The following is a 12,912-nucleotide window of genomic DNA, read 5'->3' on the forward strand; positions in this document are numbered from 1 at the left end:
ACAAAATTTATGTAAAGAAATTACAAAAAAAATTTATCTAAAAAAAAAAATTGAAAAAAAAAAATTAAAAAAAATTTTTTTTAATAAAAAAAACAACAAAAAAAAAAAAAAAAAAATTTTACTAAAATTTTGGGAACCACTGGTCTACAGTGAAGTTAGTCCCAAGATAGTGAATTCTCGGAAAAAAAAAAATAAAAAAAAATTTTTAAAAAATTATAAAAATTTTTTTATAAAAGTTTGGGAACCACTGGTCTACAGTGAAGTCAGTACCGGGAAAGTCAATTCTCGAAAAAAAAAAAAAATTAAAAAAAAAAAAAAAAATTATCTAAAAAAAATAAAAAAATAAATAAAAATAAAAATTTAAAAAAAATTATCTAAAAAAAAAAAATACAAAAAAAAAAAGTATAAGTTAAGCAGGGGTTTTACCGAAAAGCAGAAAACATGGCAAGGGGTCTACGAGACAAAAAAATTTGGGAACCACTGCTCTAGATCTACATATTTAATATTAGAATCATCATTAGAGTTTGTCTAGTAGAGTCTAGAAAAGAATGTATAGATTACTATAGTCCTAGTATTCTAGATTATTAGTCTAGATCTAACTTAAAATTTTCAATAAATATTCTGGATTTCTTCAGCTTGGTCCATGTCAATCCTATCGTCTTTGCCTTATGGTCTACCGTTCTTCTGTTTTCTTTGCTTTGAAATCTAGATTGACTAGATCTACACAATGTCAATATAATTTCTAGATCTATATATCTAAGACTAATTAGTATGGGCTTAATATTACTGTATTATTTAGTTTAACTACAATTTTTCAGGTCAGCAGCATTACAGTAAGCACTGGTACAGCGTACCGGCACTTTTTTCAATGCAGCGAAAAAGTTACTTTTGTATTTTAAAGTTTATTATTTATTTATTAGTTGTTAAAAGGCAATCCATCACTGAGCTCCGGCACCTATTTCTTTACAAAAAAGCACTGATTACCTGTATATTCTTTAACAATAACGGTTTACTATTCTCAGGAATTAGTCATTCAAAAGACGGTGAGGAAAAGAATGGTCGACAAACCTTGTGTGGTGCCTTAACAGTCCATCAGACTAAGGGATAGATAAAGGTGAATTTAATTTATATTTTGATCTATATAAGTTGATTTACTGGACTAAAAATCTAGATATTGGTAAAACTTTGCTATTCTATTCTAAATCTAGTGTGACATTCCATATTTTTTATTCTGATTTTAGATAGATCTTGATTAGATCTAGATCCCATATGTATAGGACTTAGCACTAGATCTCTAGAAATTATTGTATATGATGCTAGATCTAGAAAATCTAGACTTGATCATAGAAATCTTCAAGAAAAATAATGAACTAACCTAGACAGATCTCTTGAATTACATTGTAAATCATCTTGTTGAATTATCTCCACCACCTTCAGCCAATAGACAACTATGGCTCATATGAGAACAAGAGCCTCTGCGTTGGCATCGACTATTTTCCAATCCTTTCTGTTCAGCTTCATCCATATTAAAATACATTTTAAAGGTTTTTATTACTTAATAGAAAAGATCTAGAATTTTAATAAAAATCTAGTCTATCTAGATCTAAAATTCTAGATCCACCCAATTTTATGTATACAAGTAGTATGGGTGTAGGATTGGCTTAATATAATAGTGAACAAATAGATGCTATCTTACTAGATTTTTCTAAGGCTTTTGACAAAGTTCACCACCATAGTTTGCTTAAAAAATTAAAATATTTCGGCATTAATGGTCCACTGCATCAGTGGATTAAGGACTTTCTGATAGGGAGAGAACAAACTGTAATAATAAATGGCTCTAAATCAACACCGATAATAGTAAACTCAGGTGTACCTCAAGGAACAGTCTTGGGTCCACTACTATTTTTAATTTACATAAATGATTTACCAAATTGCATTACTTCAGGAACAAAAGTCAGATTATTTGCAGACGATTGCATAATATATAGAACAATAAAAACAACACAAGACACAGATATTTTACAAAGAGAATTAGATGAATTACAGAAATGGGAATCAAATTGGAGCATGTCTTTCCACCCAGAAAAATGTCAGTTGTTAAGAGTAACAAAAAAACTAAAACAAATTAATTCCACTTATCTTATTCATGGCAAACCAGTAACACAGACTAAAAACGCAAAATACCTAGGTGTTATAATAAATGAAAAACTGTCATGGAATCCACATATTGATGAAACTACAAAAAAATCAAACAAAGCATTAGGATTTATTAAAAGAAATTTCTATAAATCAAATAAGAACATAAAACTAAAATGTTATTTAAAACTTTGGTTAGGCCAATAATAGAATATGCATCCTCCGTTTGGGACCCCACAACTCAAGAAAACATTAAGAAACTAGAACAGACACAAAATAGAGCAGTGCGATTCATAACAAACGAATATTCACATTTGACTAGAGTAACACCTTTAGTAAAATCACTAAATTTAGAAAGTCTTCAGGACAGAAGGCTCAAAAGTAAAGTAGCAATCATACATAAAACACTGAACCATAATCTTCAAATACAAAAACAAAATTTAATAAAATACTCTGAAAGACACAAAGATAAAGGCACATTCCTCGTCCCATATGCTAGGACAAATTTGTACAAATACTCCTTCTTCCCTAGTGCTATTAGAGCATGGAATGGGTTGCCTGAGCTAGCCAGGAAAACCAGTGACTTGGCAGAATTTAAGTCATTGGTTAATATGCATGACTAAATGTTTGACGCGTAGGACGTAATCATCTTCTTTTTTGAAGTAACGTCTGTATTATATAAGATAAGAAGATAATAGTATTTATCTTGAATCAGTTTGTTAATCTACATTATATGGGTATGATAGTTGTACATCTTCTACTAGATCAAGTTAAATATAGCTATCCTTTTTTAGATGTAATGTGAAATTGTATCTGATAGTATTTTTCATTCTTAGGTAGATCTTGATTACACTGCCTGGTTTTGTGGTTTGCACGAGACGGTTGACACAATGATCTGAAGTTCAAACTGCCATTTTCTACTGTCCGCTGCAAGATCTTGGCTGGAATGTAAAAGGAATGTCCAAAATATTTAAATGACAAACAGGATGGGAACTGATAATGAGGAATGTATGTCCAGTTTTTTTTTGTTTTTTTTTTGTGTTTTTTTAATACAGATATGAAAGATGACATTACCCTAACTTAGAGTCATTGGAGTTTCATTAATTTATTTACTCAGATGCTGAAACAGACATCTGGAATATATTCCTATAATCAGTATCATGGCCTTTGTATACAACAAAATTGATTGGAACTCCTAGACTAGAAATATAATTCAAGATTTAAATAAGGCACTGGTCATAGTTTTAGAAAGTGTGGCTAGCATTCTGGTAAGATATTTTATTAATAATTAGAAATTAAATTAAATTTTATTTAATGATATTAAATTTCTTTTTTAAGAATTATGGTCCATTTTTTCCCCATTTGTGTACAAAGAAGGAAGACAGAGAGATGGAAAGACATCAAAGAATGGGCAGATCTGCCAAGAAATGGTTTATCCAGGGCTAAGTACAGAGAGGAATATAGAAGGGCTGTTGACAGATCTTGTGTGGTGCCCCCATGGTTCAACAGACTAATTGATTGGTAATGGTAAGAATTTAATGTATTTTTTAAAAAAAATTGTGTTAATTACATTAAGGGACTAAATCAGTCTTTTTTTATTTCCAGAAAATAATACCAGGGTTATGCTCCTTTGACCATTGAGTTCCAGGATGAAGAATGAAAGACAGAGAGCAATGTGAAGACATGAAAGAATGGGCAGGTCTGCCATGAAATGGTTTATCCAGGGCTAAGTACAGAGAGGAATATAGAAGGGCTGTTGACAGATCTTGTGTGGTGCCCCCATGGTTCAACAGACTGATTGATAGGTAATGGTAAGAATTTAATGTATTTTGTAAAAAAAATGGTGTTAATTACATTAAGGGAATTAATCACTCTTTCTTTAATTTTTACATTCATTTAATGTAATTGTTTTATACAGTAATATATGATTTTTATCTTGGTAAATCATTTAAATATATATCCTGCTAATCAAACCAAAGAATCTTCTCAATACTTATTTAAAAATTTTAATTTTGTCTGCATGTAACAAATGTTTAACGAAAAGAAATGTACACTGTCCAGCATTGATTATTTAAAACTGGGATTCATTCCTTCCTTGTCAAACAAGCCGTTGCCTAAGTGACTTTTTTAAAATAATGATACGAAACCAATTGCTAGAGGATCATCTGAGACAATGTCACCCTAACAAAATAGATAAAGATTTAAAAATTTTCTAGCACTCAAAGATAAAGTTAAGAATAGACCCACACAATCTCACTTCAACATCATATATATAGAGAGAAGATGTTGGTTTGTGAGCATCTTACAATATCTCTTTACTTATAGCAAAATATGGAAACATAGGTAAAACATTGATTTTACCAGCCGTTGTAGTTGTGAAAACTGTTTTACACACACCTACATCTGATATTATTAAAAGAATTTCTTTAAACAAAAATACAGTTCAAGGGCACATCGGTGGCATGAGTTATCAAATTAAAAGCTTCTTATGTGATTCTTTGCAAAGGAAATATATACAGTTTGGGATCAGTTTGGAACCAGTGGCGTCACAGGCTCTGATGGGGTGTAGCACTGTGTGCTGTAAACTGCCTAGGGGTTGCCAGCTCCTTATTTTTCCTCAGGGTTGACCCACGACAGCTTTCCCATGTTTGGGAATAGTTGCAAGGCAGCAGATTTTTAAATTCAGTTTTCCTTCTGCTATGTGGCTAATGAGCTCTTCCTGCTTGAAGCCTACCGGCTAAGGTGCCAGTTACTCGCCTTCGTCCCTTCCCCTTTAGTGAAAACAGTTCGGCGGACACGTGAAAGATACACGAGAAACTCTTTGCGAAAATTTTTACAATGATACTTAAAACAAATTAATTAATTAATATTTATTGTTTGAATGTCTTCTTTATAGAATGTATGAAACATGACATCCATAGGAACAGATGATAAGCCTGGGTAAAAAAACATTTCCAGTGTGTTTGATGATTCCAGCAATACATATTAAATTGGTTAAATTTGAATTTTATCAATAAAAATGAGTTATTATTTAATACTTATATGTATTTTTAAATTGCATTTTACTCTTCAACTCACTAAAATTAGAAATTAGTTTTCAAATAAATTGAAAAAAAAAAGCAATATAAGTTAAGCAGGGGGTCTACCAAAAAGCAGAAAACATGGCAAGGGGTCTACGAAACAAAAAGGTTGGGAACCACTGGTCTACAGTGAAGTCAGTCCCGCAATAGTGAATTCTCAAAAAAAAAAAAAAAAAAAAAAATTTAAAAAACAAAAAAAAAAAAAAAAAAAAAAAAAATTAGAAAAAAGAAATTTTATATAACAAAAAAAAAAAAAAAAAAAAAAAAAAAAAAAAAAAAAAAAAATAAAAAATTTACTGAATGTTTAGGAACCACTGGTCTACAGTGAAATCAGTCCTGGGATAGTGAATTCTCAAAAAAAAAAAAAAAAAAAATTACTGAATGTTTGGGAACCACTGGTCTACAGTGAAATCAGTCCTGGGATAGTGAATTCTCAAAAAAAAAAAAAAAATTTAAAACAAAATTTATCTAAAGAAATTACAAAAAAAAAATTTATCTAAAAAAAAAAATTGAAAAAAAAAAATTAAAAAAAATTTTTTTTATAAAAAAAAACAACAAAAAAAAAAAAAAAAAAATTTTACTAAAATTTTGGGAACCACTGGTCTACAGTGAAGTTAGTCCCAAGATAGTCAATTCTCGGAAAAAAAAAATTAAAAAAATTTTTTAAAAAATTATAAAAATTTTTTTATAAAAGTTTGGGAACCACTGGTCTACAGTGAAGTCTGTACCGGGAAAGTCAATTCTCGAAAACAAAAAAAAATTAAAAAAAAAAAAAATTATCTAAAAAAAAATAAAAAAATAAATAAAAATAAAAATTAAAAAAAATTTATCTAAAAAAAAAAAATACAAAAAAAAAAATATAAGTTAAGCAAGGGTTTTACCGAAAAGCAGAAAACATGGCAAGGGGTCTACGAGACAAAAAAATTTGGGAACCACTGCTCTAGATCTACATATTTAATATTAGAATCATCATTAGAGTTTGTCTAGTAGAGTCTAGAAAAGAATGTATAGATTACTATAGTCCTAGTATTCTAGATTATTAGTCTAGATCTAACTTAAAATTTTCAATAAATATTCTGGATTTCTTCAGCTTGGTCCATGTCAATCCTATCGTCTTTGCCTTATGGTCTACCGTTCTTCTGTTTTCTTTGCTTTGAAATCTAGATTGACTAGATCTACACAATGTCAATATAATTTCTAGATCTATATATCTAAGACTAATTAGTATGGGCTTAATATTACTGTATTATTTAGTTTAACTACAATTTTTCAGGTCAGCAGCATTACAGTAAGCACTGGTACAGCGTACCGGCACTTTTTTCAATGCAGCGAAAAAGTTACTTTTGTATTTTAAAGTTTATTATTTATTTATTAGTTGTTAAAAGGCAATCCATCACTGAGTTCCGGCACCTATTTCTTTACAAAAAAGCACTGATTACCTGTATATTCTTTAACAATAACGGTTTACTATTCTCAGGAATTAGTCATTCAAAAGACGGTGAGGAAAAGAATGGTCGACAAACCTTGTGTGGTGCCTTAACAGTCCATCAGACTAAGGGATAGATAAAGGTGAATTTAATTTATATTTTGATCTATATAAGTTGATTTACTGGACTAAAAATCTAGATATTGGTAAAACTTTGCTATTCTATTCTAAATCTAGTGTGACATTCCATATTTTTTATTCTGATTTTAGATAGATCTTGATTAGATCTAGATCCCATATGTATAGGACTTAGCACTAGATCTCTAGAAATTATTGTATATGATGCTAGATCTAGAAAATCTAGACTTGATCATAGAAATCTTCAAGAAAAATAATGAACTAACCTAGACAGATCTCTTGAATTACATTGTAAATCATCTTGTTGAATTATCTCCACCACCTTCAGCCAATAGACAACTATGGCTCATATGAGAACAAGAGCCTCTGCGTTGGCATCGACTATTTTCCAATCCTTTCTGTTCAGCTTCATCCATATTAAAATACATTTTAAAGGTTTTTATTACTTAATAGAAAAGATCTAGAATTTTAATAAAAATCTAGTCTATCTAGATCTAAAATTCTAGATCCACCCAATTTTATGTATACAAGTAGTATGGGTGTAGGATTGGCTTAATATAATAGTGAACAAATAGATGCTATCTTACTAGATTTTTCTAAGGCTTTTGACAAAGTTCACCACCATAGTTTGCTTAAAAAATTAAAATATTTCGGCATTAATGGTCCACTGCATCAGTGGATTAAGGACTTTCTGATAGGGAGAGAACAAACTGTAATAAAAAATGGCTCTAAATCAACACCGATAACAGTAAACTCAGGTGTACCTCAAGGAACAGTCTTGGGTCCACTACTATTTTTAATTTACATAAATGATTTACCAAATTGCATTACTTCAGGAACAAAAGTCAGATTATTTGCAGACGATTGCATAATATATAGAACAATAAAAACAACACAAGACACAGATATTTTACAAAGAGAATTAGATGAATTACAGAAATGGGAATCAAATTGGAGCATGTCTTTCCACCCAGAAAAATGTCAGTTGTTAAGAGTAACAAAAAAACTAAAACAAATTAATTCCACTTATCTTATTCATGGCAAACCAGTAACACAGACTAAAAACGCAAAATACCTAGGTGTTATAATAAATGAAAAACTGTCATGGAATCCACATATTGATGAAACTACAAAAAAATCAAACAAAGCATTAGGATTTATTAAAAGAAATTTCTATAAATCAAATAAGAACATAAAACTAAAATGTTATTTAAAACTTTGGTTAGGCCAATAATAGAATATGCATCCTCCGTTTGGGACCCCACAACTCAAGAAAACATTAAGAAACTAGAACAGACACAAAATAGAGCAGTGCGATTCATAACAAACGAATATTCACATTTGACTAGAGTAACACCTTTAGTAAAATCACTAAATTTAGAAAGTCTTCAGGACAGAAGGCTCAAAAGTAAAGTAGCAATCATACATAAAACACTGAACCATAATCTTCAAATACAAAAACAAAATTTAATAAAATTCTCTGAAAGACACAAAGATAAAGGCACATTCCTCGTCCCATATGCTAGGACAAATTTGTACAAATACTCCTTCTTCCCTAGTGCTATTAGAGCATGGAATGGGTTGCCTGAGCTAGCCAGGAAAACCAGTGACTTGGCAGAATTTAAGTCATTGGTTAATATGCATGACTAAATGTTTGACGCGTAGGACGTAAACATCTTCTTTTTTGAAGTAACGTCTGTATTATATAAGATAAGAAGATAATAGTATTTATCTTGAATCAGTTTGTTAATCTACATTATATGGGTATGATAGTTGTACATCTTCTACTAGATCAAGTTAAATATAGCTATCTGTGAAGAAACAAGTCCTTTTACGTTTAAAGTGTCTTTTTAATTGTGGAACATTTTAACAAATACATATATATACACGGCAACGTTATGTACAGATCTCCTGCTTCACTCGCTGACCTTTCTCTCTCTCGTGTTTACACACTAGTCACTTCCCCCAAGTCCCCTAACTCTCGATACTCAACACTTGACCGCGTGTCACGGTTGACCACACAGCAACCGTGTCACCACAGTCCTCCCAAGGCAGAGAAAAATTTTGATCGTATCAAAATTTCATGAACCGAATAGTTTGGGTGTACATTAATAATGTTTAACATCGACAAGAAAAAAAACAATGACATGTAATACAATGGCATCTTCAATTATGAGAGAACTGGTAATGCCTATGACGACAAATAAATTTTCAATAATATGTTATTGCAAGGGACATTTTCAATTGAACTATCGTAGAAAGCTTTCCTGTTATATTATACAACTTATATACAAAAAAAAAATACACGCATTTAGTTTTTTCTCTGTAACAATAATCTTTTGAATGCCAACATTGTCAGGTGAAAAATGCACAATTAGTTCATACTTTATGTTACATCAAAATATCTTCCAAATTAAGGGAATTGTTTACTTTGTGTTTCTTTCATATCAGTTCCTACATGGACATCTATGACTACAATCAATGCAACAAACTTAAAAACTAGATTGTAGTACAACTTTCACATCTCTGAATGAAATAAAAAAAAAATTCAGAAGTGTAATGTTCATTCAATTTTGACAAGACAAATTTTAAAGTTATCATACAAGTTATTTGTTAATTTTCTCATCATCTGATTAATGAATTAACCTAAGTCGAGCGTCCCTAGACATTATCTGCTTCCTCTATTGGTTCTATCACCATTACTCTACAACTGTCTTGCGTGTCTTGATTAGCGTTTGTTGAAAGAGTAAATGGTCTGGGCATGTACAGCTTCAGCATATTGATGTGAAATACTTTGTCTCGGCCTCTGATGTTTATGCTGTAGTCGACCTTCGAAATCACCTTTGTGACTTGGAATGGGCCCTGCCATTTTATAAATAGCTGGTTATTTCTGTCAGGCAGCAGAACCATGACATTATCACCAACTTGTAGTGTTCTCAACTTTCGCCCCTGATTTAACTTTCTCAATAGTTCTGGTTTCTCTCTGTTTGTTTGCTTTTGGACAGTTTCGCATGCTTTGATTATATTTTGTCTTGTCTTGATGACAAGATCGTATCCTGTGTGTACGTCATGTTCTATGTTCCTATTTACTAGAAAGTCTCTGTATAGTGACAAGGGTCCCCTAACAGGTGAGCCATAGAGCATCTCGAATGGTGAGAAGCCCGTTGTTGTGTGTGTTACTTCTCTGTAGGCGAACAGTATGGGGTTGATCAGCTTGTCCCAGTCTGTTGGGTTGTCCTGTGCTACTTTGTTCAGCATTGTTTTCAGCGTTGAATTCAGGCGTTCGCACATCCCATTTGTTTGGGGGTGAAAACGGGCAGCAAATTGTTGTTTAATATTCAGAGTTTTGCAAAACTGTGCGAATTCATTTGATTTAAACTGGGTGCCTTGATCACTCAGTATTATGCGAGGGTAACCTGTTCTTGCAAATATTGCTGTAAGTGCGTCTCCGACATCTTCGGAAGAAATTCTTTTCAATGGTATTGCTTCTGGAAACCGTGTGCACATGTCTACAACAGTCAATATGTAGCGATGGCCTCTTCCGGATATTACTGGCATTGGTCCAATAATATCTACGGTTATCTTTTCAAATGGCATTTCACTTAAGTCTGTTGTTTGTATTGGAGCTTGCATATATGTTCCCTTTGCTCCATGTATTTGGCAAATATGGCAAGATTTTATGTAGGCCTTGACTTCTTGCGTAATTCTAGGCCAAAAAAATTCATTCAAGATTCTATTCAATGTTCTCTTTACTCCCATATGTCCGGCAAACGGGGTGTCATGTGCAAGCTTAAAAATTGTTTCTCTATACTTCTTTGGAACTAGCAATTGTTGTGTCTTGCCTGCTTTCAGATGAATTTCTCTCACATAGGCACCATCTTCGCCTATCTTAATTAACCCTCGTCTTGGTGGAGCTTCACTTTCTATGAGTTTTATTAGATCTGGGTCATTTTTCTGTTCACTGACAAATTGTTCTGTTTTAATCTGTAGTGGGTCTTGACTTTCTGTGGAGATTTCATTCGGGTTGTTCACTTGATTATGGCTTCTCATATCGCAATTTTCTGTTTCTGTATTTTCATTTTCATTGTTATAAGGAACTTGTATGTTATCGTTTGTATTTAGCACTTCTTCTGCTTTCTTCTGAGCTCTTGTAGTAACCATGGAACATTTCTGTATGTATTTTTCTTTCCACTTGTTCAATTCTTCTACTGTGCAAGGTTTAGAGCCTTTGATACAGCCAATGATAAGACCAATGTTGTCAGGCTTATTGTCTAGTACTAAAGCCTCATGCCAACCACTGATGAACGGTGTGTGTATGTTGATACGTGCTACCAGATGTGTAGTTACTTGACCCGTGTAACCAACACAGTCTTGTCTTCTTCCGGTGTACTCTTGTGGGTTGACGTATTCTTTTGCGACTAAAATTGCAGTTGCACCTGTATCGTACAGTACGTTGGTCATTTGTTCTCCCACAAAGCCCGGGTATACCTGCAGTTTATTAGCGTGTTTGGCAGCAAATGCTCTATCTCTGGGTCTGTTGTTCCAAACTCTATTGCGTCGGTTGTAGAAGCAAGTGTCTGTAATGTGGTTTGTTCTACCGCAAATTTGACATTGGAAACGAACCTTTTGCTGGTTACGTCGTTCCTTGTAGGTATATGTTGGGCTCTTATCTTCATCTTTCCCTCTTCTATATGTATATGTTGGGCTCTTAGCTGTGTCTTTCTTATATGTATATGTTGGGCTCCTATCTGCGTTCTCTCTTCGATCTCTATATGTTGGGCTTATTTCTTCATCTTTCTCTCTTTGATATCTATATGTTGGACTCATTTCTTCATCTTTCTCTCTTCGAGGTCTATATTTTGGGCTTATGTCGATATCTTTCTCTCTTCTTCCTGTATATGGTGGTCTCTTGTCAGCGTTCTCTCTTCTATATAGAGGGCTTGGAGTCCTCATTCTTGCAGCGTTGTTCACCATAAAAGCTGATGTCGCATTTGGGTTCTCTCTAGCTAACACTTCCATTGGGTGTGCGGCCTTATACTGCCTTAGTTGTGCTATCAGGCTGCTGATGGTCTTTGGCTCTCGCTCCGTGACGTATGTTTTCACATTATTATTGTAAGCTTCCATCACAGCGTCCATTATGATGTGTTCTCTGAGGGTTTCATATTTGTGATCCACTTTTGACAGGTCTACCCATCGATCGAAGTATATCGACATGTTGGTGACGAATATTTGAGGATCGTCGTTCGCCAGAGGTGTCGACTCTTTCAATCTCCTTCTGTATTCGTAACTTGTGGAGCCAAACTGTCTCAGCAACGCCTCCTTCACGGCCACGTACTCTTTTCTTTCTTCATCTCTCATTTGAAGACAGATGTTGATGGCTCTACCTTTTAAGCGCCCCATGAGGCTTCTTGCCCATTCTGTCTGTGGGAGGTTGCATGATGTTGCTATATCCTCAAATCTCAGTAGATATGAGTCAATGCACTCATTCTGGCTCTCGTCAAATGGAGACATTCTGTCTAATTGTTTGTATTTGTCAAAGTGTTCCTCCTTTTCATTTTGCTGTTCTTTGTCTTTCTTTTCTTTAAGTTTTAGTTCTAGTTGTAAGATTTCCTTCCTTCTACTATCTTCTTCTTTCTTTTTGGATTCTTCTAGTTGTAAGATTTCCTTCCTTCTACTATCTTCTTCTTTCTTTTTGGCTTCTTCCCTATTAAATCTCCTTTCTTCCCTTTCTTCCTCCTGTGTTATTTTTAGTGTAATGAACTTTTCAAGTTCTTCGCCTTGTAGGCCATTTTCCTTGCCCGCTTCTCTAAATATTTTGTACATCGACATTTCCACTTACTTGTGCCTCGTCGTATCTCGTCGTGGTCGCCAGTTGTGAAGAAACAAGTCCTTTTACGTTTAAAGTGTCTTTTTAATTGTGGAACATTTTAACAAATACATATATATACACGGCAACGTTATGTACAGATCTCCTGCTTCACTCGCTGACCTTTCTCTCTCTCGTGTTTACACACTAGTCACTTCCCCCAAGTCCCCTAACTCTCGATACTCAACACTTGACCGCGTGTCACGGTTGACCACACAGCAACCGTGTCACCACACTATCCTTTTTTAGATGTAATGTGAAATTGT

At 33.1% G+C, this 12,912-nt stretch overlaps 1 protein-coding gene across 1 annotated transcript; it reads right to left on the minus strand.

Annotated features, from left to right (window-relative positions):
- Nucleotides 1–9,441: 9,441 nt before the first annotated feature.
- On the minus strand, nt 9,442–12,291 carry LOC129927166 (uncharacterized). Its single transcript, XM_056034410.1, has 2 exons — nt 11,792–12,291; nt 9,442–11,467 (listed from the first exon to the last, which is right to left on the minus strand). The coding sequence occupies exons 1-2, from the start codon at nt 12,289–12,291 to the stop codon at nt 9,442–9,444; spliced, it is 2,526 nt and encodes an 841-aa protein (XP_055890385.1).
- Between the last annotated feature and the right edge of the window lie 621 nt (nt 12,292–12,912).

Source organism: Biomphalaria glabrata, chromosome 7 (assembly GCF_947242115.1).
Source record: "Biomphalaria glabrata chromosome 7, xgBioGlab47.1, whole genome shotgun sequence".
NCBI classification, from domain to species: domain Eukaryota; kingdom Metazoa; phylum Mollusca; class Gastropoda; family Planorbidae; genus Biomphalaria; species Biomphalaria glabrata.